The sequence below is a fragment of the Somniosus microcephalus genome, chromosome 3, assembly GCF_052327205.1.
Source record: "Somniosus microcephalus isolate GS21.2 chromosome 3, FLI_Smic_1.0, whole genome shotgun sequence".
Taxonomy (NCBI): domain Eukaryota; kingdom Metazoa; phylum Chordata; class Chondrichthyes; order Squaliformes; family Somniosidae; genus Somniosus; species Somniosus microcephalus.
In genome coordinates, this window is record NC_140989.1 from 32,635,879 (window position 1) to 32,660,718 (window position 24,840).

General features: G+C 43.1%; 1 protein-coding gene across 1 annotated transcript in view; it reads left to right on the forward strand.

The window, feature by feature from the left end:
• The window catches only part of adss2 (adenylosuccinate synthase 2), a 106,385-nt gene that overhangs the window by 59,269 nt on the left and 22,276 nt on the right, over window positions 1–24,840 (forward strand). The window contains exons 3-6 of the mRNA XM_085979808.1: window positions 4,988–5,056; window positions 11,446–11,496; window positions 12,661–12,727; window positions 19,927–20,034. Of these exons, the coding sequence (XP_085835934.1) occupies window positions 4,988–5,056; window positions 11,446–11,496; window positions 12,661–12,727; window positions 19,927–20,034 (295 nt within the window). The remainder of the gene's footprint in view (window positions 1–4,987; window positions 5,057–11,445; window positions 11,497–12,660; window positions 12,728–19,926; window positions 20,035–24,840) is intronic.

Below are 24,840 nucleotides of genomic sequence, written 5' to 3' on the forward strand. Positions count from 1 at the left end.
CCAAGGAAAACAGACCCAGCCTATCCAGTCTTTCCTCATCGCTAAGATTCTCTACTCCTGGCAACATCCTTGTAAATCTCCTCTGTACCCTCTCTAGTGCAATCACATCCTTCCTGTAATGTGGTGACCAGAACTGCATGCAGTACTCTAGCTGAGGCCTAACTAGTGTTTTATACAGTTGACGCATAAACTCCCTGCTCTTGTATCCTATGCCATGGCTAATAAAGGCAAGCATTCCGTATGCTGCCTTAACCACCTTATCAACCTCTTTTTTTTTTAAAAGAACTTCATTCAACATTTCACTGCAAAGAACAGCTGTTTATTTAGCTACCGCAGTCTGTGGTTACAGAAGATATATATGTTGGAGATAAATATCTAGTTTGTTACTGCAGTAAAATCTTGACGGAGATTATGACTACATTATTTGGTAAATCATGGCCATCTGTATCTCGGTTATGCTTTTGGTTAATGACGCCTACACTTTGAGTTTGGAATTCTCATAAAGGTGCTACTTGTTCATGACTGCATGTTCTTAGATTGCCTCTTATAACATTTGGGACAAAGGCTGCACAGCAAAATACTGGGTGGTGGGAATGTGCTTTTTGTATAGTTCCTTACTGCCCTGTGTGGTGTATGTGCCTTTAAGAGCCCCTGTGTACTGTAATGCCGGTAGTGGCCACTCGGGCTATATAAGCCTGTATAGTGTCTTGTATCTTTTAGTTCACCTCCAGACTTTGTTCAGTAAACACCTGTTAAACCAACTCCTGCATTCCGTGTCTCCATTAACACACGGATACAACAGTGGCGACGAATTGGAAACGGACTTACCTGCAATTCGGCAGCCCCTCAAGGAGATCGATTCCTCAGACGAAGGTCGAAGAAAAAAAAAAAGAAAAAAAACTCTGGTTTCACCAGCTAGCCGGGCTGGTGGCAGGTACTGCAATAATCCTTCCTGGGCGGCGGGCTGGGGCTCGATCGGCTGGCTCTGCAGCGGGGCCGAGCAGCGAAGACGGAGGGTGGAGCACTCGGGAGACGGCCGGCGCTACAAAGCAGGTCGGCGTTCGGACCAAGCGGAGGGAGGGAAAAGTCCCAGAGAGTCCGGCGGGAACGAGTCTCCCAACTATTAAAAATACCCGTGTAAATAAAAACCGCGGAGAACAGTGTTGTTAGCAGCGGCGGGAAAGCGCGGGAGGCGCCATTTTTTCTCGGCAGGGAAGAAAGGAAAGCGCGGGAGGCGCCATTTTTTTTTCAGGATGCCTAAGACTGGCAATATTACTGCTTTCGATAGTAATATAGAGGATTGGACCACATGTGGAAAGAGTGGAGGTATATTGCACAGCAAATGAAATAGAGGATGATAAGGCATCGGTACTTCTAAATCTAATGGGCGCAAGGACATACGGGCTGTTACGAAACTTAATCACTCCAGCCAAACCGATGGACAAGAATTTTAAGGAGATTGTTGATACCCTACAGGAGCGCTTAAACCCAACACCGCTGCTGATAGCAGAACGATTCAAATTCTTCAGGAGGAATCAGCACAAGAATGAAAGTAATGCTGATTACCTCACCGAATTAAGGAAGCTGTCAAAGCACTGCCAATTTGGGGCAGGACTGGCAGATTCTCTTTGAGACAAATTCGTCTGCGGTCTCCTAAGTGAACGAACACAGAAAAGGCTACTTTCTGAGAAAGATTTGACACTGGACAAGGCTTTCAGTGTGGCTGTATCATACGAAGCAGCGGCAAGAGGAGCTGCAGAGATACAGCAAAAGCCACAGGACTTCGGCACCCATGAAATGACACAGGGTTTCGAGAGATGTTATCGCTGCGGCAGATCCACCCATGACCAGAGGGACTGCTGGTTCAAGGACAAAGCATGCAGGCAATGTGGAAAGATGGGACACATTGCACGTGTATGCCGATCTGGGGGGAAAAAAATCCACTGACAAAAAAAAATCAATAAGGAAAAGTACAGAAAGGTACAAATGATGACGGACAGTAGCTCCGAAGACCAGAACAGTGATAGCGACTCCGGAAACAAGAGACTAAGCTGTCTCAAATTACATAATGTAATTGCCAAAGAAGATTACCAGACCATTTGGGTTACCCTCACGATAGCGGGGTCCCCAGTTAAAATGGAGCTAGATACAGGATCAGCTCTGACCGTCGTAAGTCGACGGGATTGCGAGCGGCTATTTCCGCATATACCTTTTGAAAGACACATCCATTATCTTGAAAACATATACGGGGCAGAAAGTATACCCCAGAGGGAAAATAAGGGTGCCTGTTGTATACAACGGCAAGGAAATACAGAAGTTGTATTTATACGTTCTGCAAAATGGTGGTCCACCGCTGTTGGGACGTGAATAGATCAGGAAGATACGTTTAGACTGGCACTCCATTCAGGCACTGACGGTGACCAGTAAGAAAAAAAATGATGATGACGTCATACCTGAACGATTAAAAGACATCTTGGCGAACGCCAAAGAAGTGTTTCAACAGGAACTAGGAACCTTGAAAGGCATCACTGCCTCAATAAAAGTGGAAGATGCGGCAATTCCCAAGTTTTTTAAGGCACGGCCGGTGCCATACGCAATTCGTCCAGCAGTCAAGGCAGAGCTGGAGAATTTGGAAAGGACAGGCGTGTTATCCAAGATAGATTGGAGCGAGTGGGCAACACCCATCGTCCCGGTCATGAAGAAAACTTTGAATAATGATAAATCTGAAGAACAGAGAAAAATTCGCATCTGTGGGGACTTCAAGGTGACTGTAAACCCGGTCCTTCACACAGTACAGTATCCTCTTCCGAGGATACAAGACATTTTCGCCTCACTATCCGGAGGGAAACATTTCACCAAAATTGACTTGGCACAGGCATATCTACAGATGGAGGTTGAAGAGGCCTCTTAAAAAGTATCTCGCGATAAACACAGACAAAGGCCTGTACCAGTACAATCGACTGGTTTTCAGAGTAGCATCAGCTCCAGCTATCTGGCAAAGAGCTATGGAGCAAGTCCTCCAAGGGATTCCGGGGACTCAATGCTACCTAGATGACATCCTTGTAACAGGAGAAAACGACAACGAGCACCTTGCCAATTTGGAGCAGGTGCTCACTAGGCTGAGAGAACGGGGCCTACGAGCAAATCGCCCCAAGTGCGAATTTTTCCAGAAACAAATATCATATTGTGGCCACATAATAATTAACGAGGAAGGGTTGCATAAGTCACCTGAAAAAATTGAAGCGGTCATAAAAGCCCCAGCACCTGAAAATGTCTCACAATTAAGGTCGTTCCTGGGATTGATAAATTACTATCATAAATTTTTACCGATCTTGTCAACTGTTCTGCACCCTCTTAACGAACTGCTACAAATGGGAGTAATTTGGAAATGGAGCGAAGACTGTAAACATGCCTTCCATAAATGCAAAGGCTTGATCACGTCTAAGGAAGTTTTGGCTCATTACAACCCATCACTGCCAATCAGACTGGCGTGCGATGCATCCCCTTACGGCGTAGGAGCGGTACTATCGCATAGATTCCCTGATGGCTCGGAGCGGCCGATAGCTTTTGCGTCACGCTCATTGAACTCAGCTGAGCGTAACTATGCCCAGATCGACAGGGAAGCACTCAGCCTGGTATGGGGAGTGAAGAAATTCAACCATTACCTACACGGACAAAAATTTACCTTGTTGACTGACCATCAACCCCTCGTCTCCATATTCAACCCTAAAAAGGGCGTTCCCATTATGACAGCGCAAAGGCTACAGAGGTGGTCCCTTTTCCTAGGGGCACACCAATATGACATAGAATACAAAGGATCAAAACAGCATGGGAATGCTGGCGGTTTATCGCGCCTACCGTTGCCAACGATAGAAGAGGCACCTACAGTGGACCCAGTGGAGATGTTCCACTCAACCATAGTGGAATGTCTACCAGTAACAAATTCTACCATTGAAAAGGAAACCAGAAATGACCCGACTCTCTCACGAGTCTACGATTTAACGGTGAAGGGATGGCCAGCACATGGCGAACCACTGTTGCCAGCATTCTCGCAAAGAAGAGAACAGCTGTCAGTATGCCGAGGAACCTTGATGTGTGGATCCAGAGTGGTGATTCCACCCAAACTCCAGGATAAAGTGCTAAAGGAGCTTCACGAGGGGCACCTGGGTGGAGTGAAAATGAAGAACCTAGCCAGAGCGTTTGTGTGGTGGCCAGGTATCGATGGAGATATCGAAGAAATGACCAAGAGCTGTCTAGGATGCCAGAAGGTCCAAAACGCCCCACCACAAGCCCCTCTACATCCATGGGAGCGGCCCTCATCTCCATGGCAAAGGGTACACATCGACTTTGCTGGTCCATTTATGGACTCAATGTTCTTAATCGCGGTTGATGCACACTCCAAGTGGCCAGAGGTAATAAAGATGTCCTCCACCACCACGGAAAAAACCATCACAGTATTAAGGACCATATTTGCCAGGAATGGGCTGCCTGAACAGATCTGTTCTGATAATGGACCGCAATTTGTGTCCGAAGAATTCAGAAAGTTCTTAAAAGATTTTTTTTTTAAGTAGTACCATTAATTGGCAAATAGAATCAAAGTCTTGGAAAAGAAAGTAGTTGTACTGTACATTTATTTATTTGTTTGACTGGCTACTTCTAAAGCCAAATCGAGAAAACTGGCTAGTGATTTATTCCAAGAAATTGTGGCTGCTGCGCTTCCTTCCTGTGCGCAATAAACTTTCCCCCTTTCTCCAATAACTTAGTCAGAATTAATAAAGGTCTCCCTCAAGGAAAACCCAACCATCATTGCCGTTGGAGACTGGGAGTTGAACAAGGGTTACCCATTCTGCAACATTATTGACACCAAGCTCGTTTTCTTTCCTTTCATTTTCATTTGTTCGCATCCTGAGCAGTTGGTTAACTTGTGTATTTTTTTAAGAAGTGCTGTTTTTTTTTCTTTTCTTAGCTAACTGTTCATGTTCTGTAGGTAATGGAGTGGTCGTTCATCTACCGGGTCTCTTTGAAGAAGCTGCGAAAAACGTGAAGAAGGGAAAAGGTTAGTACAGTGGATTTCAGGCTGATCTAGGAACCGGAGTATATTGGTATTGCTTGTAATAGGAGAACAGCAGTGTGGTAACTTTCAGTGCAAAAATGCCAGCAGGAGTCCTTTGTGACTTTGATTTCATGTTTGCAGTAGCTGTTGATTTAATAAGCAGAGGCTTCCCATATTCCTGCAGGAAACTCACTGTTTGAAAGTGATGGTTGTTTTCTTTTTCTCTTCCTTCTAATTTTCTGTCCTCTTCAGCTTCAGGCGTCTACTTATGTTGTCCATTTAGCTCGTCAAATGTGCTCTGCCATTTTGTTCGCTGTGGCAGGTGTTTATCGTTTTAGTCACAGTTCCTTGCCCCTTTTCCCCATATCCCTTAGAAACTTACTCGGGAAATAAGGGTTTTATCTCCCTTCCGTTGAGATACTCGAGTTGATTCTGCATCTGTGGCTTTCTGGTGCTGTGATTTTCACATTCTCAATACTCTGTGTGAAAAAATTATTTCTGGATTCACTCTGAACTATCTTGATCAGATTTTAAGACTATTGCGACAAAAGAAAAGTTGTCATGCTGACAAAAATGGATAATTTGCATTTTTGTTCCAAATATTTCAAAATAACTAGACTTAAGATGGAGGTTGTCTTTCCGTGCCAAAATTCAACATGGAGGACAGCAGATAAGGGAGGAAACTCCATTGAAGAGCATTTTATCTGTTATCGTCATCTCATCCCAATCAGAAGTGGTTTAATTACTGTCCCATATTTTTTTTTTAAACTAGACTATTTAAAATGTTGATATGTGGATTAAAAGACCATGGGATAAGTTCATTTATTGTTTCCAGTTGCTGAACTGCAGTAAGGCAGCAATACCTGAATGTTAACAGCCCACCTCACCAAATGTGAGTACAAAGAACTGCCTGAAGCATGAAACAATTCTTTGGTGTGCTCATGTCTTTAATTCTGATTGGCGATCCAAACTCCATCCGAATGGGAATTTGCATTATTTATGTAGCGCACCATGTCGTGACGGTCTATGAAAGACAGTCTCATCCAAAAGTCCTGTTGCTCATTAAAATGTGCTTTTTAAAAGAAAAATCTTACTTGAAACTGCTTCTGAACTATTTCTATTTTTATTGACTTCAAGTATTCTGGTATCTTGCTGTGTCTCAGTGCTTTATGTATTGTTCAACTTGTTTATAAGTTAAACTAATTTGCTCTTTGTTCTGAAGGCGGCAGGGGAACAGCATCAGTATCCCAAGTAAGCTTTAGTCTGCTGTATAGAGTATTTAGGGGGCAGTTATTAATTCTGGGCACATTGCTCCACACATGACATGTAGGAAAAAAAGAAAGACTTGCATTTATATAGCGCCTTTCACGACCTCCGGGCGCCCCAAAGCGCTTTGCAGCCAGTGAAGTACTTTTGAAGTGTAGTCACTGTTGTAATTTAGGAAACGCGACAGACAATTTGTGCACAGCAAGTTCCCACAAACAGCAATGTGATAATGAGCAGATAACCTGTTTTAGTGATGTTGATTGAGGGATAAATATTGGCCAGGACACCGGGGAGAACTCCCCTGCTCTTCTTGAAATAGTGCCATGGGATCTTTTACATCCACCCGAGAGAGCAGACGAGGCCTCGGTTTAACATCTCATCTGGGAGGACGGCACCTCCGACAGTGCAGCACTCCCTCAGCACTGCACTGGCGTGCCGGCCTAGATTTTTATGCTCGGGTCTCTGGAGTGGGCCTCGAATCCACAACCTTCTGACTCCGAGGTGAGAGTGTGGCCCACTGAACCACGGCTGATGCCGGTCCAGGTTTCAAATCACGGGAAACTTGGTCTAATTGTGTGAAATAAGCTCTGGAATTCCCTCCCTAAATCTCTCCGCCCCTCTGCCTCTTTCCTCCTTTTAAGACGCTCCTTAAAATGTATCCCTTTGACCATCTGCCCTAATTTCTACTCGTGTGGCTCGGTGTCACATTTTGTTTTATGACAGTCCTGTGAAGCGCTTTGGGACATTTTACTACATTAAAGATGCTACATAAGTACTTGTTGTTGTTGTTGTAGTTGTTGAACTATCTTTTTGCCTTAAACACAAGACTAAAGATTGGGAGAAAGCCTAAACCAAAAAAATGATATGCCCTTCTAGAGTGAAGAGACATTACCCTGTCGGTTCCTTTCATTATTAAACACCGTAAAACAGACAACCACTTAACCTTCTCACTTTCAGGGCATATAACCGAAATTTACCCAGCCTGCCATCATGGCTAAGTCTCTATATCCCAGGTGTCGTCTATCTAACCCATTGCTGGAGTTTCGCCAAGACCAGTTCAATTCTAGCTGTCTCAAGGTCAGATCAACTAACTAACTTCATAAAGATGGAGAAGGAACCCAGGGTCTTCCTTAGTTCTGTACTAAGCAATCTACATACCTGAGCTATGGAGTGAACTGCAGAAATTTGCTAGAATTTCTTGCTTTTTTTTCCTGTGCCTACAGCATTTCATGCTGCACATGTGAATTGAAGCGAGCTGTGAGACGCACTGAATTTTATATCATAGAATGATAGCACAGGAGGAGGCCATTCAGCCCGTTGCTCCTGTGCTGGCTCTTTGAAAGAGCTATCCAACTAGTCCCACTGTCCAGCTCTCCCCATAGTGCTGTCATTTTTTTCCCTTCAAGTATTTATCCAATTCCCTTTTGAAAGTTACTATTGAATCTGACCATCACCACCCTTATCTGGCAGTGCATCCCAGATCACAAAAACTCGCTCCATTTATTTTTTTTAAATTCTCATATTGCCTCTAGTGCCCTCTAGTTCCTTTGCCTATCACCTTAAATCTGTGCCCTCTGGTTACCACCGTGGAACATTTTCCTATGTTAAAGGTGTTGTATAATTTGTTTATTGATGATGAAGCCTTCTTGAGTAGTAGGTGGAACCCATTAAGTCGTCTCTGCTGCCATTCAGGGTAGTCTGAATTCTGCACTTCCCTAACGATTTAAGGTGGCTGCTGATCAGCAGACGAGCAATGTAGCAATTTCTCAAATCACGTCTGTATTTCTAGCTCGCCTTTTACAGCTAGGTTTTATATGCAGCTTTCCAGGCAGCTTGTGATCTGCGGAGCTGTGCAAACAGAATTTGTACCAATTGGGAAGGAGCCACACGCAAGAAGGAGACAAACTAAAGCCTTCCTGACCCTGATGTCTAAACAAGGATAAGAGCTGTGTTGGTTTTTTTTTGCTGGTTCATTGTACTGTATAGGTTCATCAGTTGGTGTGGTGTGATCCCAGATTCAATCTCTGGTCTTTGCTGAAGTTAGCTGATCTTGGCCAGAGTGACAATATAGGGGATACATTTGGCCCTCGTGCCTCTGTGCTGGGGAACGGAAAATGAGCAAGAGTTGTTGCTCATGATTGTAATCCAGTGACTTACTGATCCTGTTTAGCTCCTGCCTTTGCTCCGTAGCCCATGACTTCATCCTTTTTCCCTGGCAGCTTCCTTAAGCTGAGTATAATGGTAGAAAACCTCACTGTCCTGTTTGACCCTGAGCTGAGCTTCATAGCCCATATCCTACCTCCCATCAAGATTGCCTGCCTGCCTCCCCTCCACTGCCACTGCAACACTTCCAAGTGATTGCTCCAAACACTTTCCTTGGTGACCTTCCAAATTCTGGCTATAATAAATTGCAAATCATTCAAAACTCTGCCACCCGCATCCTGTCCAGCTCTCTCGTCTTTATTGACTCCATATCTCCCAATGCATCAATTTCAAAGCCCTTGTACTTCTCTCAAGTCCCTCCACGGCCTTGCATCTCCCTACTTCTGCAGCCATATGTTTCTGCATTAGCCCTCTGCTCCTTGACTTTGCCCTCCTTGGCATCTCCTTTTCTTTGTTCCACTTTCAACCACAGGGAGACCTCAGCCAGCCATCTCTGCCCCACGCTCAGGAAAGCGCCCCTCCCTCGTTAACCCCCTCTCTCCCTTCCAAAGCTGCCTCAAATTTTACCTTTCTGATTTTTGACTTCATTTACTTTCTCCAATGCTTCTCTCCCCACGGCTCCAAGGTTATTTCTGTCTGTGAAGCGCTTGGGGTCATTTTATTATGTTAACATTATTTTATGTATGTGCTGATTGTTGTTGAATAGTGCAAGGATGTAGGCACAGATAGGAAGAATAGCTCCTTGTGCCAAGTTCTGGAGAGCAGCCAGCAGCTGTGGAAGTGTTGCACAATGTGAGCCACTGACTTCAGGAGGGGCAAAAGTACAGGTGCCATACATTATATTACGCTTTACCTTGTGTTACTTCAGTGAATACAACTTGGAGAGAATTTTTCTACAATAAATTTATTGCACACTTTTGTCAGTTCTTCATCAATGTGCTGGGAAGCCTGTTGGTACTGAAGGTTATGATAATGATAATTCGGATTCTTTTACCCTCAGTCTGGTTCAGCAATCACTGAGTCGAATACAACTAGAGAGTTCAACAGATTTATTATCTGCGGAGTCTTACTCTGGTATATCGGCACCGACTCCTGCAAGAGTCTGACGAGTCCAACAGAGTAAGCAATTTGACATACAGCGTGCTACATATTTATACATGCATTGCGAAAGCATTAACACAGCATACATTCTGCACCAATCATGAGCTGTACACATATACTTTTAACTTGATTTCCTTGTCTGGCAGTTCGAGCTGGGCAAGCTGCATTTTGTGATTGAGTTACAGCTAAGTAAAGATCCCGTGATGCGGTTAAGACTACTTACTGTCTGTACAATTTTTGCACGCCGCCCTACATTGTTCCTTATCAGCATGGTGCAACATCGTAGGCACCAGCCATTTTAGCAACTAAAGGTCAGGTTAGCTTTTTACTTCTTTGCTGCCTTTACAGTTTCTCGTTTCTTCTTCATTGACCTTTGTATTCTCAATAAGTGCTGGTGTGTTGACATTACTTTAGGCAAGTGGTGATCTGTAAATATTTTCAGATCTTTTTCAAGTGTTTGCTGGAACAAATGACTATTTCTCTTCCAATTCTCCCACCTCCTTAAATAATGCATTTGGCATACTAATGTTATATGTACATGTTTAAAATAAAGAGAACTAGCACTCTAGTACCTTTTAGTGTATCATAGCTAAATAAAATGAGTTTGGCCCTTCTCAACCTAGCTCTTATTGTGTGTCAGTCCACAGTATAAACTGCACAATACAAAAGCAAAATACTGCGGATGCTGGAAATCTGAAATAAAAACAGAAAATGCTGGAAATACTCAGCAGGTCAGGCAGCATCTGTGGAGAGAGAAACAGAGTTAACGTTTCGGGTCGATGACCCTTCGTCAGAACTGGACAATGTTTGGCACTCTTATGTCCGTCACATTTATATATGAATGTAAGCGTGTGGCACGCTGCTGCTCTCCCCTTGGGGTTAAGGTACATGGAGTGCAGTAGCATTGTAGAGACCTTTGACTTCGCATATAGCCTGGACCATACCTGGGAGTGCAATAAGGTGCAAAAAGTAGGGATGGGGGAGAAAAGTTTCATTTCCCAGCACTTGTGTCCTTTGTCTTGAAAGCCGCTGTGGGAATGGTACGGTAGAGATGATATCGGGGCTCTTTTCAATCGAAGGTTAAGAGAGCTGTTTGAAATTGTGTGAGGTTTTGATGAGGTAAAAAGATTACTTCCACTGGTCGTCGAGTTGGTAACTAGGGGCTATAAATTTAAGATCATGACTAGAATGAAGAAAGAGGTTCGGAACTTTATGTAAAGAGAGAGTGGTGGAAGCAGAATCCGTACATTTTTTAAAAGGGACGTGGCTAAATATTTGAATAAGAAAAATTTGTAAGGGCACGGGAATGGGGCTAAGCTCTTTCGGCAAGCAGACACGATGGGCCGAATTGGCCGCCTTAGCTGTAAAATTCTATGATGAGCCAAAACAATTTTTTTTTCCCCAGAAGTGGTTAGGTGTCAACTTGGCTCAGTTAATAGCACTCTCACATTTAGGTCAGTCAGTTGCAGACTCGAGCCCCACTCTAGGGCATGAGAATATAATCCAGTGTAGTACCGAGGTAGTGCGCCATATTCTGAAGTGCTATCTTTCGGATGAGATTTTTTTTGAACGCTGGATATCGCCTGGCTGTTGAGATAGATGTTAAAGATTCCCTAGTACTACTCCAAGAAGAGCAGGGAGTTCTACATGTCCTGACCAATATTTCGCCCTCATCTAGAATCTCATTAGTGTTTGTGGACTTCAGTGATGCAAGATAGCTGCCAAGTTTGACTAACAGTTGCTGCATCCAAAAGTCATTCCCCACTTAGAGGTGGTTCGATGTGATAAGGTGCCACATCAATACAGGCATTTCTTCTTGGTGCCATTTTAATGAAGTGTAATAACAGTCCGTTCATCTTCAGGTCTTGAAGGTTGGGAGGATCGACTGATCATTTCAGACAGAGCCCATATTGGTAAGTTGAATCATGGCTATTAAAATGGCAAGTTAGCATCGTTTACAAAAACAGCACTCTGCTTGCTTTGTATATAGCCTATGTTACCTTGCTGCTCATTTAAATAAAACACCATTTGTTTGTTGGGTGCACACAACGATCATGCACAGTACTTTTCGTGCCCGGTGAGTTACCAAGGCACTTCTTTCCCAACTGTGCTGGCAAATTTTGTAGGTTTCCCCCCCCCCCCCCCCCCCTTTCCCTCAATTTTTTTCTTGCAAATAGATCCACAACTCGTTATCTTGCTTGATCTGTTTTTATAACCTCCAGTTAATTAAAGGCTGCATTTGGGATATTGATTGGGTGCTCTATCCTGCCAGGACCTGTGTCTGAACCCAGCCCAGGCTGATGGGGATAATAGTTTCCCCCTTGTGTTGGCTGTAAAGGTCCGATCGTAAAAAGAATTAGAACAGAGCCTAATGGGCCCACAACACCGAACTGTAAATAGTTCGGCAAAGTTTTCAGACTCGCTGAGAGGCCAAAGTCATTGTACTTTCCAATAGAATTTTAAATGTTATTTACTTTGCGTAGTTTATCAGTTGTATTATTGCAGGGTCTTTGCTCCATCACATGTTAAATAAACATCACGTTCTAGTATATTACACTCCTACCTTTTTAACTGATAGTTGCGCAAACCCTGGCTCCAAGCCTGGGTTGTACTCATTCAGGATCTGACTTGCTTTGATTAAAATTAGTTCCCCGGCTGAAAAATCTCTTGCAGGAGTCAGTCACGGTCATTTTGACGGAATTGCAAGGGACAGAGTTGGTTGAAGCAAATTAGATGACTCTAGCTAGAAATGCCAAAGAAATAGCTAAATACATCTTGCTGTATTGATGAGCACGCCAAACACATATTGTGCTGAGGATGCACTGACAATGTTGGTGGGAAGTTGAGGTCAAGTATTTCCATCTCCTGGATGTGTGCAATGACAATATGCCACTTTCCACAATTTGCTTGAAAGTGAATGTTGTAGCCTCCGATAGTGCCTGGAAGTGGCCCAGATGTTAGTTCAACTCTGACTCATAACAGGCAGTTGACGACAGTTATCACAGCGAGACTTGGAATAATTTATGTGCTACGTCAATTAGCGCAGCAATATCAAATCTTTATCTCTTTGTTTTTAGTGTTTGATTTCCACCAAGCTGCTGATGGCGCTCAGGAGCAACAGAGGCAACAACAAGCAGGGAAAAAGTAAGGCTTCTATATTTTCTCCATGGAAATCTATCCAATATGTTTCTGAAGTGGAATTGGATAAATCTCACCCCTACAATTTAAACTAAGAGTTATCACTTTCTTTTTTTGCTGCTTGGGGATATAGAATCTTTTGGCACAGATAGAGATCATTCGGCCCCTTTGTGCCTGTGCTGACTTTTTGAAAGAGCATTGCTTCTGTGTCGACGGCCAAACCTCGTGATTAGCGTGAAACATTCAGCAGTTTTGCAGCGAGCACAACCATGCATTATTCATTTCTTAACTGCTTAAACTTGAACTCCGTAAACTTGAGGCCATCCAAAACTCTGCCCGTGTCCTAACGCGCACCAAGTCCCGTTCACACATCACCCCTGTGCTCGCTGGCCTACATTGGCTCCCAGTTAAACAACGCCTCGATTTAAACAAAAACAACCTCTCATCCTTGTTTTCAAATCCCTCCTTGGCCTCGCCCCTCCCTATCTCTGTAATCTCCTCCAGCCCCACAATCCCCCCAAGATATCTGCGCTCCTCCAATTCTGGCCTCTTGCATATCCCCAATTTTAATCGCTCCACCATTGAGGGCTGTGACATCAGCTGCCAAGGCTCTAAGCTCTGGAATTCCCTCCCTAAACCTCTCCACCTCTCTTGCTCCTTTTAAGACACTCTTTAAGACCTACCTCTTTGGCCAAGCTTTTGGTCATCTGCCCTAATATCTCCTTATGTGGCTCGGTGTCAAATTTTGTTTGATAGCACTCCTGCAAAGCGCGTTGGGATGTTTTACTATATTAAAGGTGCTATATAAATGCAAGTCGTTGATGCTTATGTAAGACAGGAAGTGCTATTGTTAACTCTAAGTGATAATTTCCCTTTTTTTGAACTGCTAATGCTTAAACTATGCTGAGTGACAACTGACCTAGAATCCATGTAAACTCCAGAGAGAAATACAGGAAAAAGAGTCAAGCTAGTTACTATGTTCAACAGACTTGTTTAATTTTTATTACTGTAAATTATGTAGGTGATTAGAAAAGGATTTTTTGATGAATAAATGCAAACTATCTAATTGGTGAATGTCATTCTTTGCACTAAAAGGGAAAAACTGCAAAGACTTGAAATTCTGAAATAAAACAAAGTCTTGGATTTATACAACAGGTCTGTCAGCATCTGTGAAGGAAAAAGACAGGTTATTTATTGCTTTATATGTCTAACCCTTCATTAGAACTAAAACTGAGAAAAGCAGGCATTTAATAAAGTTGGAAAAGAATGAGAGGAAGGGGAGAAAGGCAGAGAATCATTAGATATGCTAATCACAGAGGGATGAGTTTAATGGAAAAGCGTTAGATGACATAAAAGATTATCACAGAGAATGCAGAGACGTGAAAATAGTGGAGGGTGAAAAGACACAAACAAAAATGTGAGAAAATTGAAAGTCACATTACACACCTGAAATGTCAGTCTTTTACCTTTACTGACCTGTCATTCTCTACAAAATGTTGCTTTTATTTGCCATTTTCCTCCCCTGTGTCAAGTTTCAGGATTTCTGACTCTGGCCACATGGGGGGCATTGATGTACAGGAAACTTTGTGCTATCCGGAGGTGAGCTATCCGGCAATCTGGAGCCACTGGCAAAAATCAGCAGCCGTTTTTTATTCTCTTTTTTTGTTTTTTTTGCTTTGTTTGAACAGTTTGGCGGTGCAGACACGATGGGCCGAAGGGCCTCTTTCTGTGCTGTAAAAACTCTATGACTCTAGTCAAGCTGTGCAAGGTCTGTAGCTATAGCAACAGCTTCAGCTACAGAGCTTTAGGGCCACACCCGAGTGTTTAGAAGCTGTTGCTAAGCAACAGTGTTTGTTGTCAAATACGGAGATAAGAATCTCCGTATCTCTCAACATTAACTCTGGAGAGTACGGAAGTTTTGAGGCAACGGCAGCAGCTCGGTCCCGTGGGTGCCGGATAGCGCAAAGTTTCCTGTAATATCTGCTATTACTGAGCTAAACATATCCCAACGGGTCAAATTCACAAGATAACAGTGTGTGGAAATGCCGACTCTGACCCGGATGGGGGAGTTTGTACTGGTGTATTTCAGACGATGAAAGTGAGTCTTGATAGTTCAGTGATCTTTCGCACCCATTCTGGTCGGGAGAATTGTATTCATTCGAGCTCAGCGAGTATAGTTGTCGGGTAGTTTGGTGAGCGTTTGAATCAGAGAAACATAGAAAGTTACAGCACGGAAGGAGGCCATTTTGGCCCATCGTGTCCACGCCGGCCAACAAAGAGCTATCCAGCCTAATCCCACTTCCCAGCTCTTGGTCCGCAGCCCTGCAGGTTAGAGCATCCTAAGTGCACATCCAAGTACTTTTTAAATATGTTTAGGGTTCCTGCCTCTACCACCCTTTCAGGCAGTGAGTTCCAGACCCCCCACAACCCTCTGGGTGAAGAAATTTCCCTCAAATCCCCTCTAAACCTTCCCCCTATTACTTTAAATCTGTGCCCCCTGGTTTTTGACCCCTCTGTTAAGGGAAATGGGTCCTTTCTATCCACTTTATCCATGCCCCTCATAATTTTATACACCTCAATAAAGTCTCCCCTCAGCCTCCTCTGTTCCAAGGAAAACAGACCCAGCCTATCCAGTCTTTCCTCATAGCTAAGATTCTCTACTCCCGGCAACATCCTTGTAAATCTCCTCTGTACCCTCTCTAGTGCAATCAAATCTTCCCTGTAATGTGGTGACCAGAACTGCACGCAGTACTCTAGCTGAGGCCTAACTAGTGTTTTATACAGTTGAAGCATAACCTCCCTGCTCTTGTATTCTATGCCACGGCTAATAAAGGCAAGCATTCCGTATGCCTTCTTAACCACCTTATCAACCTGGCCTGCTACCTTCAGGGATCTGTGGACATGCACTCCAAGGTCCCTTTGTTCCTCTACGCTACTCAGTGTCCTACCATTTAATGTGTATTCCCTTTCCTTGTTGGCCCTCTCCAAATGCATTACCTCACACTTCTCCGGATTGAATTCCATTTGCCACTGTTCTGCCCACCCTTCCTGGAGTCAGAATTAACTAAGAGAAACACCAATGTTCAGGTTCAGTCAGGTCTAACTGCGAGAAAGAAGCTCTTGGCCTGAGCTGGGAGGTAAGACTCGGATTGAATATCCCAGCTAGAAGCTGACCAGAAGGGAAAAAAAATATTCCAGCTGCTATTCTGTTGTTTTGTGTTACTAGGGGACACATTGCAGGAGAAGTTTAAAAAGTCCATAATTGCAGCTTTTTGATGAGTCATTTGTATTTTGCAAAATAAAAAAAATTGTTTATATAGTGCCTTTCATGTCCTAAAGCACTTTACAACCACTGAAGTATTTTTGAAGTATATTCACTGTTGTAATTTAGGGAAATGCGGCAGGCAATTTGTGCTCGGTAGGGTCCCCTAATTTTGAGATAAATGACAATATATTTGTTTTTGTGGTGTTGGTCGAGGGGTAAATGTTGGCGGGGGATCTGTCACCGGGAGAACTGCCCCGGCACACACTGAATAGTGCTGTGGGATCTTTTACGCCCACCTGAGGGGACATCCGGGGCCTCGGTTTAACGCTTCGTCCAAAAGACGGCACCTCTGTCTATGCAGCACTCACTCAGTAATGTGTTAATCAGTCAACCTCCTTTCTCCTCTGGTTCACTAACACGTTTCGAGTAAGCACGAGACTTTTTGTAGTGTCATAGATAAGCCTGTATGAAGTATCTACAGGAAACTTTCTGGTATCCGGCACGGACGGGACCGACGTGGTGCCGGTTCATCAACAAATCTGGATAACCGAACGCTATAATAAAAGATACGGAGCTCAGAGCTCCGTATAAAGCAACAAACCCTTAGCAACAGCTTCAAAACAATGGGCACAAGTTGCAAGCGTCTCTGTAGCTTAGCAACAGCTTCAGCTACACCCTTGCACAGCAACAAATGGAGTAAAAAAAGTTACCTGAACCGACTCCTGAATTTTGCCGGTGGATAGAGCGTTCCGGTTATTTAGGGGCCGGTTAATCGAAAGTTTCCTGTATTTCCCAAATCCTTTGAAAGCAGTTTGCAGTTCCTTTATTACCCTACACTTATCTCCTTACACAAGCACTTTACATATCAGAAGGCAAGCCATGCTTTCTCCTCATGACACTTCAACGTCACCCTGTTGCTTTAAGATACAAAGAAGTTTGACTGTTAACCTTAACTCCCCAAGATGTCCAACATAATGCACTGAAGTGTCCACCTATATTATGTGCTCATGTCTCTGGGGTGGGGATCTAACCCACAACCTTCTGACTCTGAGGCAAGAGTGCCAAGCTTCTTGATTTGTAATTGACCTCGTAATTACCAGAGTGTCAAAATATTGAAGAAGCACACGTATGGGCACATGGCAGGTTTACACTGTTTAGTCCCATTGTTCAGGAGGTGGGTGCATTATTACATCCCCCGCATTACATTACTGTTTAATTAGTCAGTGCGAGTGGACTCTGGAACGCAGAGGTGTGGAATCTGCTTACGGGACTGACTGACTGACTCCTGAACCTGTGAATGTATCTAACAATCATAGCATCGTAGAACCTTGCACCACAGAAGGAGGCTATTCGGGCCATTGTGTCTGTGCCGGTTGTGCAAGGTTTTAATTAGGTAATTTAAAGAAGCAAACTAGCATCTCAACACCTCATTGTGCCATATGTTGGTAAACAAGTGGGCTGCATGAAATGTTTGTTTCAATACATTAGCAAATCTCCAATAATACCGGTTCTGGTCATTAGGATGATTGTGCTGTTTCCGAAGGATTGGGCTGTTACACCACATGATCAGAATTTACTGTTTGGTTGTTAAGGTGCAGCAGTGTCTCTTCAAGACCGCAAAGTCTAATTGTTGATTTAAATGCAGCCTCTGGTCACTCGGAATTTAATTGCTGTTTGGTCAGGGAGCTTTGCAAATTGGAAAGTGCCTGTAAGTTTCAAATTCCAGGTCAATTACTGCTTTTTTTGGGTTAAGAAAGATTGTTTTTGCATTAAAAGAATGTGATGTCTGGTGTGAAATGGATGGGGGCTAGACACATTTATATTTAGACCAGCTGATCCACTGTGGCGTTGCACACAGGAAGTTCATAGAATGGTTACAGCACAGAAGAAGGCTATTCGGCCCGTCGAGCCTGTGCTGGCTCTCTGCAAGAGCACTTCAGCTAGTCTGACTACCCCGCCTTTTCCCTGTAGCCCTACAAATTCTTTTCCTTCAGGTACTTATCCAACTCCCTTTTGAAAGCCACGATTGAGTCTGCCTCCACCACCCTTTCAGGCAGTGCATTCCAGATCCTAACCACTCGCTGCGTAAAAAATGTTTTTTCTCGTATCACCTTTGGTTCTTTTGCCAATCACCTTTAATCTGTGTCCTCTGGTTCTCAACTCTTCCAATGGGAACAGCTTCTTTCTATCTAGGCCCCTCATGATTTGAACCCCTCGATCAAATCTCCTCAACCTTCTCTGCTCGAAGGAGAACAACCCCAGCTTCTCTAGTCTATCCACGTAAAAGTCCCTCATCCCTGGAATCATTCTCGTAAATCTTTTCTGCACCCTCTCTAAGGCCTTCACATCCTGCTCTGCCACCTTCAACGATTTGTGCACATATACCCCCAGGTCTCTGTGTTCATGCACCCCCTTTAGAATTGTACCCTTTAGTTTATATTGCCTCTCCTCGTTATTCCTACCAAAATGTATCACTTCACACTTTTTTGCGTTAAATTTCATCTGCCACGTGTCCGCCCATTCCACCAGCCTGTCTACGTCTTCCTGAACTCTATCCCTAGCCTCCTCGCTGTTCACTATACTTCCAAATTTTGTGTCATCTGCAAATTTTGAAATTGTGCCCTGTACACCCAAGTGGTCCTAGTACCGAATTTGAGACCAAATTTAGTCTCTGGTTAGGGGGTCAAAGAGCAATTGGCCCAGGGAATGCAGACGTAATTCAGTTCCCATTTTAAAGTGTTAGATTCTGTTTTTATATAACTCAACTGGCGGGGGGGGGGGTGGAAATTACAGCTTGAGAAATTTACTTAGGCAGTTTCCAATATCAATATAGACAGGAATTTATCATGGAAAAATATTGACAAGGAGTTTGCGCAGACATGCAAAATCTTTTGTAACTTTTATGCTTTTAGTTCTGTTTACTAATTTTACTAGTTCTGAGTAAAATTTACTAGTGAGGGGGCTTGATCGGGTGGATGCGGGGAGGATGTTTCCACTGATGGGTGAGACTAGAACTAGGGGGCATAATCTTAGAATAAGGAGCTGCCGTTTCAAAACTGAGATGAGGAGAAACTTCTTCACTCAGAGGGTAGTAAATCTATGGAATTTGCTACCTCGGAGAGCTGTGGAAGCTGCGACATTAAATAAATTTAAAAGAGATAGACAGTTTCCTAGCTGATAAGGGAATTGGGGGTTACGGGGAGCGGGCAGGGAAGTGGACGTGAGTCTAGGTTCGGATCAGCCATGATCCTATTGAATGGCGGAGCAGGCCCGAGGGGCCGTATGGCCTACTCCTGCTCCTACTACTTATGTTTTTAAACGTGATACCAAATTATAGCCTTTTACATGTTCTCAGTTTCTGTACCTTGTAGCACCTTTCACTGGCAAGCAGTTGATTGCTTCTGATTGCGTAAATCTATCTGCATTTGGACAGCTGAACAATAGCCAGATTTGTTGCTTCTGAACTATTATAAAGTGCTTTGTGGTTAAAATGATCCCAGTTTCTGTTGCATTTAGATCCTGTTTCAGATCAATCTGACAATATCTACTGTTCATGGCCGGTTAGTTAAAATCATTGTTGTTGTCTCTAGTTCCCTTTTTTTTAAAATTCTAGGCAGCTTATTAATAAGGACCACTTATCGTCGCAAATTAATTGTGACATAAAATACCGGTACGTTTCCCACTGTGTTTAAAATCGTAGTTTTAACGTTTTTATTAAACCACGCCATAGCCCATTTTATTTTTGACCAGCTCCTGTCCATTTTTACTGTCACTTTTTTTTTAAGTTTTAATTTTAACCACTTCAGTATGTGTTAAGTGGTGGGGGGCTACCTAGAGAAACAAGTTGTGTTTCCTGTACTTCACTACCCAAATAGATATATTTATTGGACACAGAATTAGCGACTGCTGAATCAAATAAAATGTAACTTTGTTTTTACAGCTTGGGCACCACAAAGAAGGGAATTGGTCCAGTGTATTCTTCAAAAGCTGCTCGGAGCGGGCTCAGGATATGTGATCTCCTGACTGACTTTGATGACTTTTCTGAAAGGTATTTGAATGTTCCATGAGCTCTTAATTGGCTAGATTTCGGTTTGTTTATTCACTGTTGAGCTGCACGTTACTGGCTGAGCTTGCTTTCTGCCGGCCTGGTGCGGTTATTCCCGCTGCTCGAGCTGGCCACGGTGACGACTCCCCTCTTCATACATTATTGCTGGCGTTTCCATGGTGCTGAAGTCTGCCGTTTTCACCTGTGTTGCGCACCATTTTAGCAGATAAACAAACAATAAGTAATAACCAAGGAAGTAAATCACATGCAACAATCAAAACACTTGCACATTCTGCTTTTCATCTTACCAACAAACGCACAGAAAGGCTAAAGTACACACGCGTACGCCGTGCGAATATGACTACTGAGATCACATTGTCAATGACGGTGTCTATTACTCATTTTTTATTTACTAATCTGAAATGCAATTCGCCACATCTGGATTGCACTGCTATCGATGTTGATATCTGCTTTACCAGTAAGGACAGCTCATGGAATTAAAGGCAAATTTAGCTGGATTGAAAATTAGCTGAACAGTTGGGAGGAGGAGGAGGAGATGACTGACATGGAAGAGTTAATGACAAGTGCACTTTGTCCAGGGGTGTATAATGCTGCTTTCAAGGTGACCATTGTAAGGGAGACTGATGGCATGTGCCCAAATTGAGTGGAGGAGCCAGGGGGCATGGCAGATTTCAGTGTGAGTTTTGCACACTGGAACAATGAACGTGAAACGTGCCCAAGGAACCAGTTAGCAAAGCTGTAAAAGGATATGTGTGATTAATGATCATTGAGCATAATGTTACCCTCTTAACCACAAGGCTAATTTTGATGCACATGGAAGCATTTGCTTATAGGTCGAAACAGATTAGTTTAAACCTGTATGACTTTAAGGCCATTCCTGAAAGTTCAGAGAAGAATGATGAAGGTGCATTCAGGCCGCAAGGGTATGAACAAAGACTTCCAAAACTGAGCATACTTTCATCCGAGTAAAGGGAACTTAACAAGTTGTCTCAGCCTTTTGTGACTTTGAAAAATTACCTTTAAGACACTGTTTATAAAAAATTAAAAAAAAAATTTTAATTTGATGTTTCTTTGATATTTCTATATAATGTTGTCTAACTCATGATTTAATCATTTATGTTATTGAACATTTGGTAAGAGCGCCCTCTATTGAGCACTGATCACTTCCTCTGTGTCCTGATGACTAAGGTTGAAAATGTTCAGTTGATCCCTGAACTTTATATGTGGCTTTCTGCTAACACGGACTTCATTGTTTGGCAGTGAAGCACAACTTGATCACGTTAAAGGTGCTCAGTAGCCGTGCTTCTATTGCCCCGTGACTGAATCTTAGATGTTTCAGTACTTGGATAATATAAGTCTTTGAAATTCAATGTTTTTTGGAGAAACAAATTAATATAATTCACTGATGTAAGATGGTATTACTGCTTTTTTGAAGTGTAACCCATTGTACATCACACGTACAATATTATAATCTACAATACTTCTTAAACACCACCAAAAGGTTTACCTACGTAACCCTCAGCAAACTAATTCATTGTATGTGAGGTGCTGTGAGATGTTTTAATGTGATAAGTTGCTATACAAGTACAAATATAATTCATTTTATTAACTTTATTATTTATTTTTCCTCAAGTTCCCCTGCAATGTCTATTCTTCTATGTGTTTGTGCGTATAATACAAATACTGTGTTTATGTTTAACAGAAGATGTAAATGATTGAATATATTCCTGGAATTCCTGCTTTTAAATTTGTATTATGAACTATCTGAAAATAACAGTTTTCAAAGCTACCCACTCAAAGCTTCATTTAGGAATGAATCTCTGGTGCTATTATTGTGACACTTATTTAAGAAAGGTGCCTTTGCTTTAAATTGCTTGGGTCCACTCTTACCGATCCAATCATAGCCAGAGTGTCTCCAGCAATGTCTTCACTTCCCACTCCTGCACCATCACCTCTGGAGTCCCACAAGGATCCATCCTAGGTCACCTCCTCTTCCTCATCTACATGGCGTCCATTGGTAACATCATGAGTCTGACCATGTGCATCCCTCCTCGCCTTTACCCCACCATTGGCGATGCTGGAAATCTGAAATAAAAACAGAAAATGCTGGAAATATTCAGCAGGCCAAATAGCATCTATGTAGAGGGAAAGGTACAGTTAACGTATCATATTCTGATGAGAGGTCATCGACCTGAAATGTTAACCTTGCCTTCCTCTCTCCACAGATGCAGCCTGACTTGTTGAGTATTTCCAGCATTTTGTTATTATTTCTGTAATTGAAGTGATGTTTGCAAGATAATTGGGTGTGAATAGCCCCACTTGTTTAGTTCTTTGTTAATTATTGTAGTCCAAAATAATGTAATTTCATCCATTTAAGGGTTGGTTCTGAACAAACTACTTGAAAACAGGAACCCAGGTCTGAATTCCATGTCCAAACATCGAATTCTCTGTCCCTTTTCTCCATGACTTGTGCGGTTCTGCTTTTTGTTTTTGACTGTTTGCGTAAATGCAAACGGAGAGAGAATCTAAAGAAGGAGCTTGTGAAATATCATCGCAGAAACCACAACTGCCCCCTGGTCCCTCTGCCCTACTGTTTCCTGAAGGCAGACTGCACCAGTCTCTTAAGCATAGCTGCTGTTAATCTGCAGTTTCAATCATCGCTGAATTTCTTGATGCATATTACTGATTTTTAGTTCCCTTCTCTTCTGTCTTATCAATGTCATTTACATCACAGTCAGCAAAAAACTCCAGCTTTGATGTATGCCGTTGTATTAGTGCGCAGCCTACGTTCTGAAATACAATGTGCCTGAGTTACTTTCACATTTAATTAAATGCTTTTTCTGGCTGTCGGCCCAAATTGACGTTTCCAGTCTGCTTTTTTTCCACCACCTCTCCTGAAGGGAGTGATGGATTCTGGGATCTGGTCCCATTGGTGGCTGGCAGCCATCCAGCAGCTCGCCCATGTGGCCATTCTTTGCGTGTGATTCTAGGTGGTGCCAATGAGCTATTCCCCAATTTGGGGAGGGGCATTGCAGCTGAGCCCCGATCCTGTCCCTACCGGGAGTCACTGGGTAGCGATTGGGAATAAGAAACCTGGATGAAGTCGGCTAGTATTCACGAGGGAGAGCACAAGTAACATGCCTTCCCCAAATCACAATAACCTAAGTAGAATTAATATCTTGAGGTGGAAGTCCTAGAAAAGCTAAAAACGAAAGTTAGATGGTATTTATTGCAAACTAGTAAGAAAAACAGACATAGGAGATCTGTGAGGCATTGGTGGTGATTTATGAGTTGATGATCACTAGCATGGTGTGAAAAAGTTCATTTTCACAAAGACCTGGCCAGATCACACCATGGGAATGGTGTCCAGTTCAGATCACAGTGACACCAGGGAGACATTCAAGCAGGTCAGAGAAGAGGCATAAAGCTATTGGCCAGTGTCAGAGTCTGAGTTATGAACAAAGACTGGAAATACTTGGACTTTTCAGGCTTGTAAAGTGGAATCTCAGAGGGCATGTTGGAGGTGGGCAAGGTAGGAAATGGAAAAGGTAAATCTGGAATATTACTTCAAACCAAATAATAGGAAAAGGAGACACTGAGTCAAGTTAATAAATTTAGGACCACTGCCTGGAAGCTCTTCATACAAAGAGTATAGAGTAGCAGAAGGGACACCCTGGAATCATTTTTAGGAAGCAATAGATGCTGCAATAAGGGGGGAAGAGTAGGGCCTTTCTATATGGGTGAACTATGATGGGCCGAAGAACCGCCTTCATCAGTCTTTATCTAGTGACCTTGGTGCGGACCCTCAGTGCAGACCAGTGATCAAACTGGGGACTGAAACAGCAGGGGATTTATTAGCTGCCCTTTTATTAAGTAACTTTTGTATTTTCTTCTGTCACGGTGCGCCCATGCCAGTCACCATTCCCTGATTGCGAGGTCTTGGTTTCCTGCCAGATCCCACTGTGTAACCTGCTGCTAGGATGTGTGCTTCGCAGTCGGAGTGTGCCTCTGGGGGGAACTCTGGTACTTTGCTACCTCAACACATGCCCTTATCATTTTCTCACCGTTTCACCAGCTATCCCTTTGTATGGAGATTTGCATAAGCTCTCTGATTAGACCAACCAATCCTGTGCACTTACTTGCTTCAGGTGGTCACGGTTTGTCCATTTTACCCGATTTGTCCAGACAGATTGCTTCTGTTATAAGTGTTAACCCCGTTGTACTTCAGCTCGATGCATTAAACGTTAGTGGTTTACTAATTGCAGCTTAGCTTTTGTTTGCTGTGTTCGAGCTAAATATCTGATATCAGAAGGTGTAAATTGGGGTTTGGAGTACTGATTTGCAAAATTATACAAATTGCATTTTAAATAAGCTTTCGGCACATGATGCACATGAAATCCACTGTTGACAGTATCTAGTTGGTTGCTCATTTCACAGTTTGCTTGTGCGTATAGTAACTAGTCAGCTGATCCAACAAATGCGCTACTTGCATTCTTCCCGACTCCCAGAGCATTGGGGCCATAAAGCAAGTGGTAAGGCTGAATGGAAAACTTGTGAAATTTCAAACCGCATAAAAATTGGTGCTATCGATTATAATAGCTGTTGTACTACACAGGTGCTGTGCTGGTATTGTTTCTTAAAATGCAGTGCCTAAGACTGCTTGTACTGGCCGGATGTGTCGGTGCTTTTGACAAGTGAGACTACAGTACTTTCAAAAGGTGGTCTTGTATGAATTTTAATTTTCAGTGACTTCAATATAAAATGAAGCCTTCCAGTTTAACTCAGTTA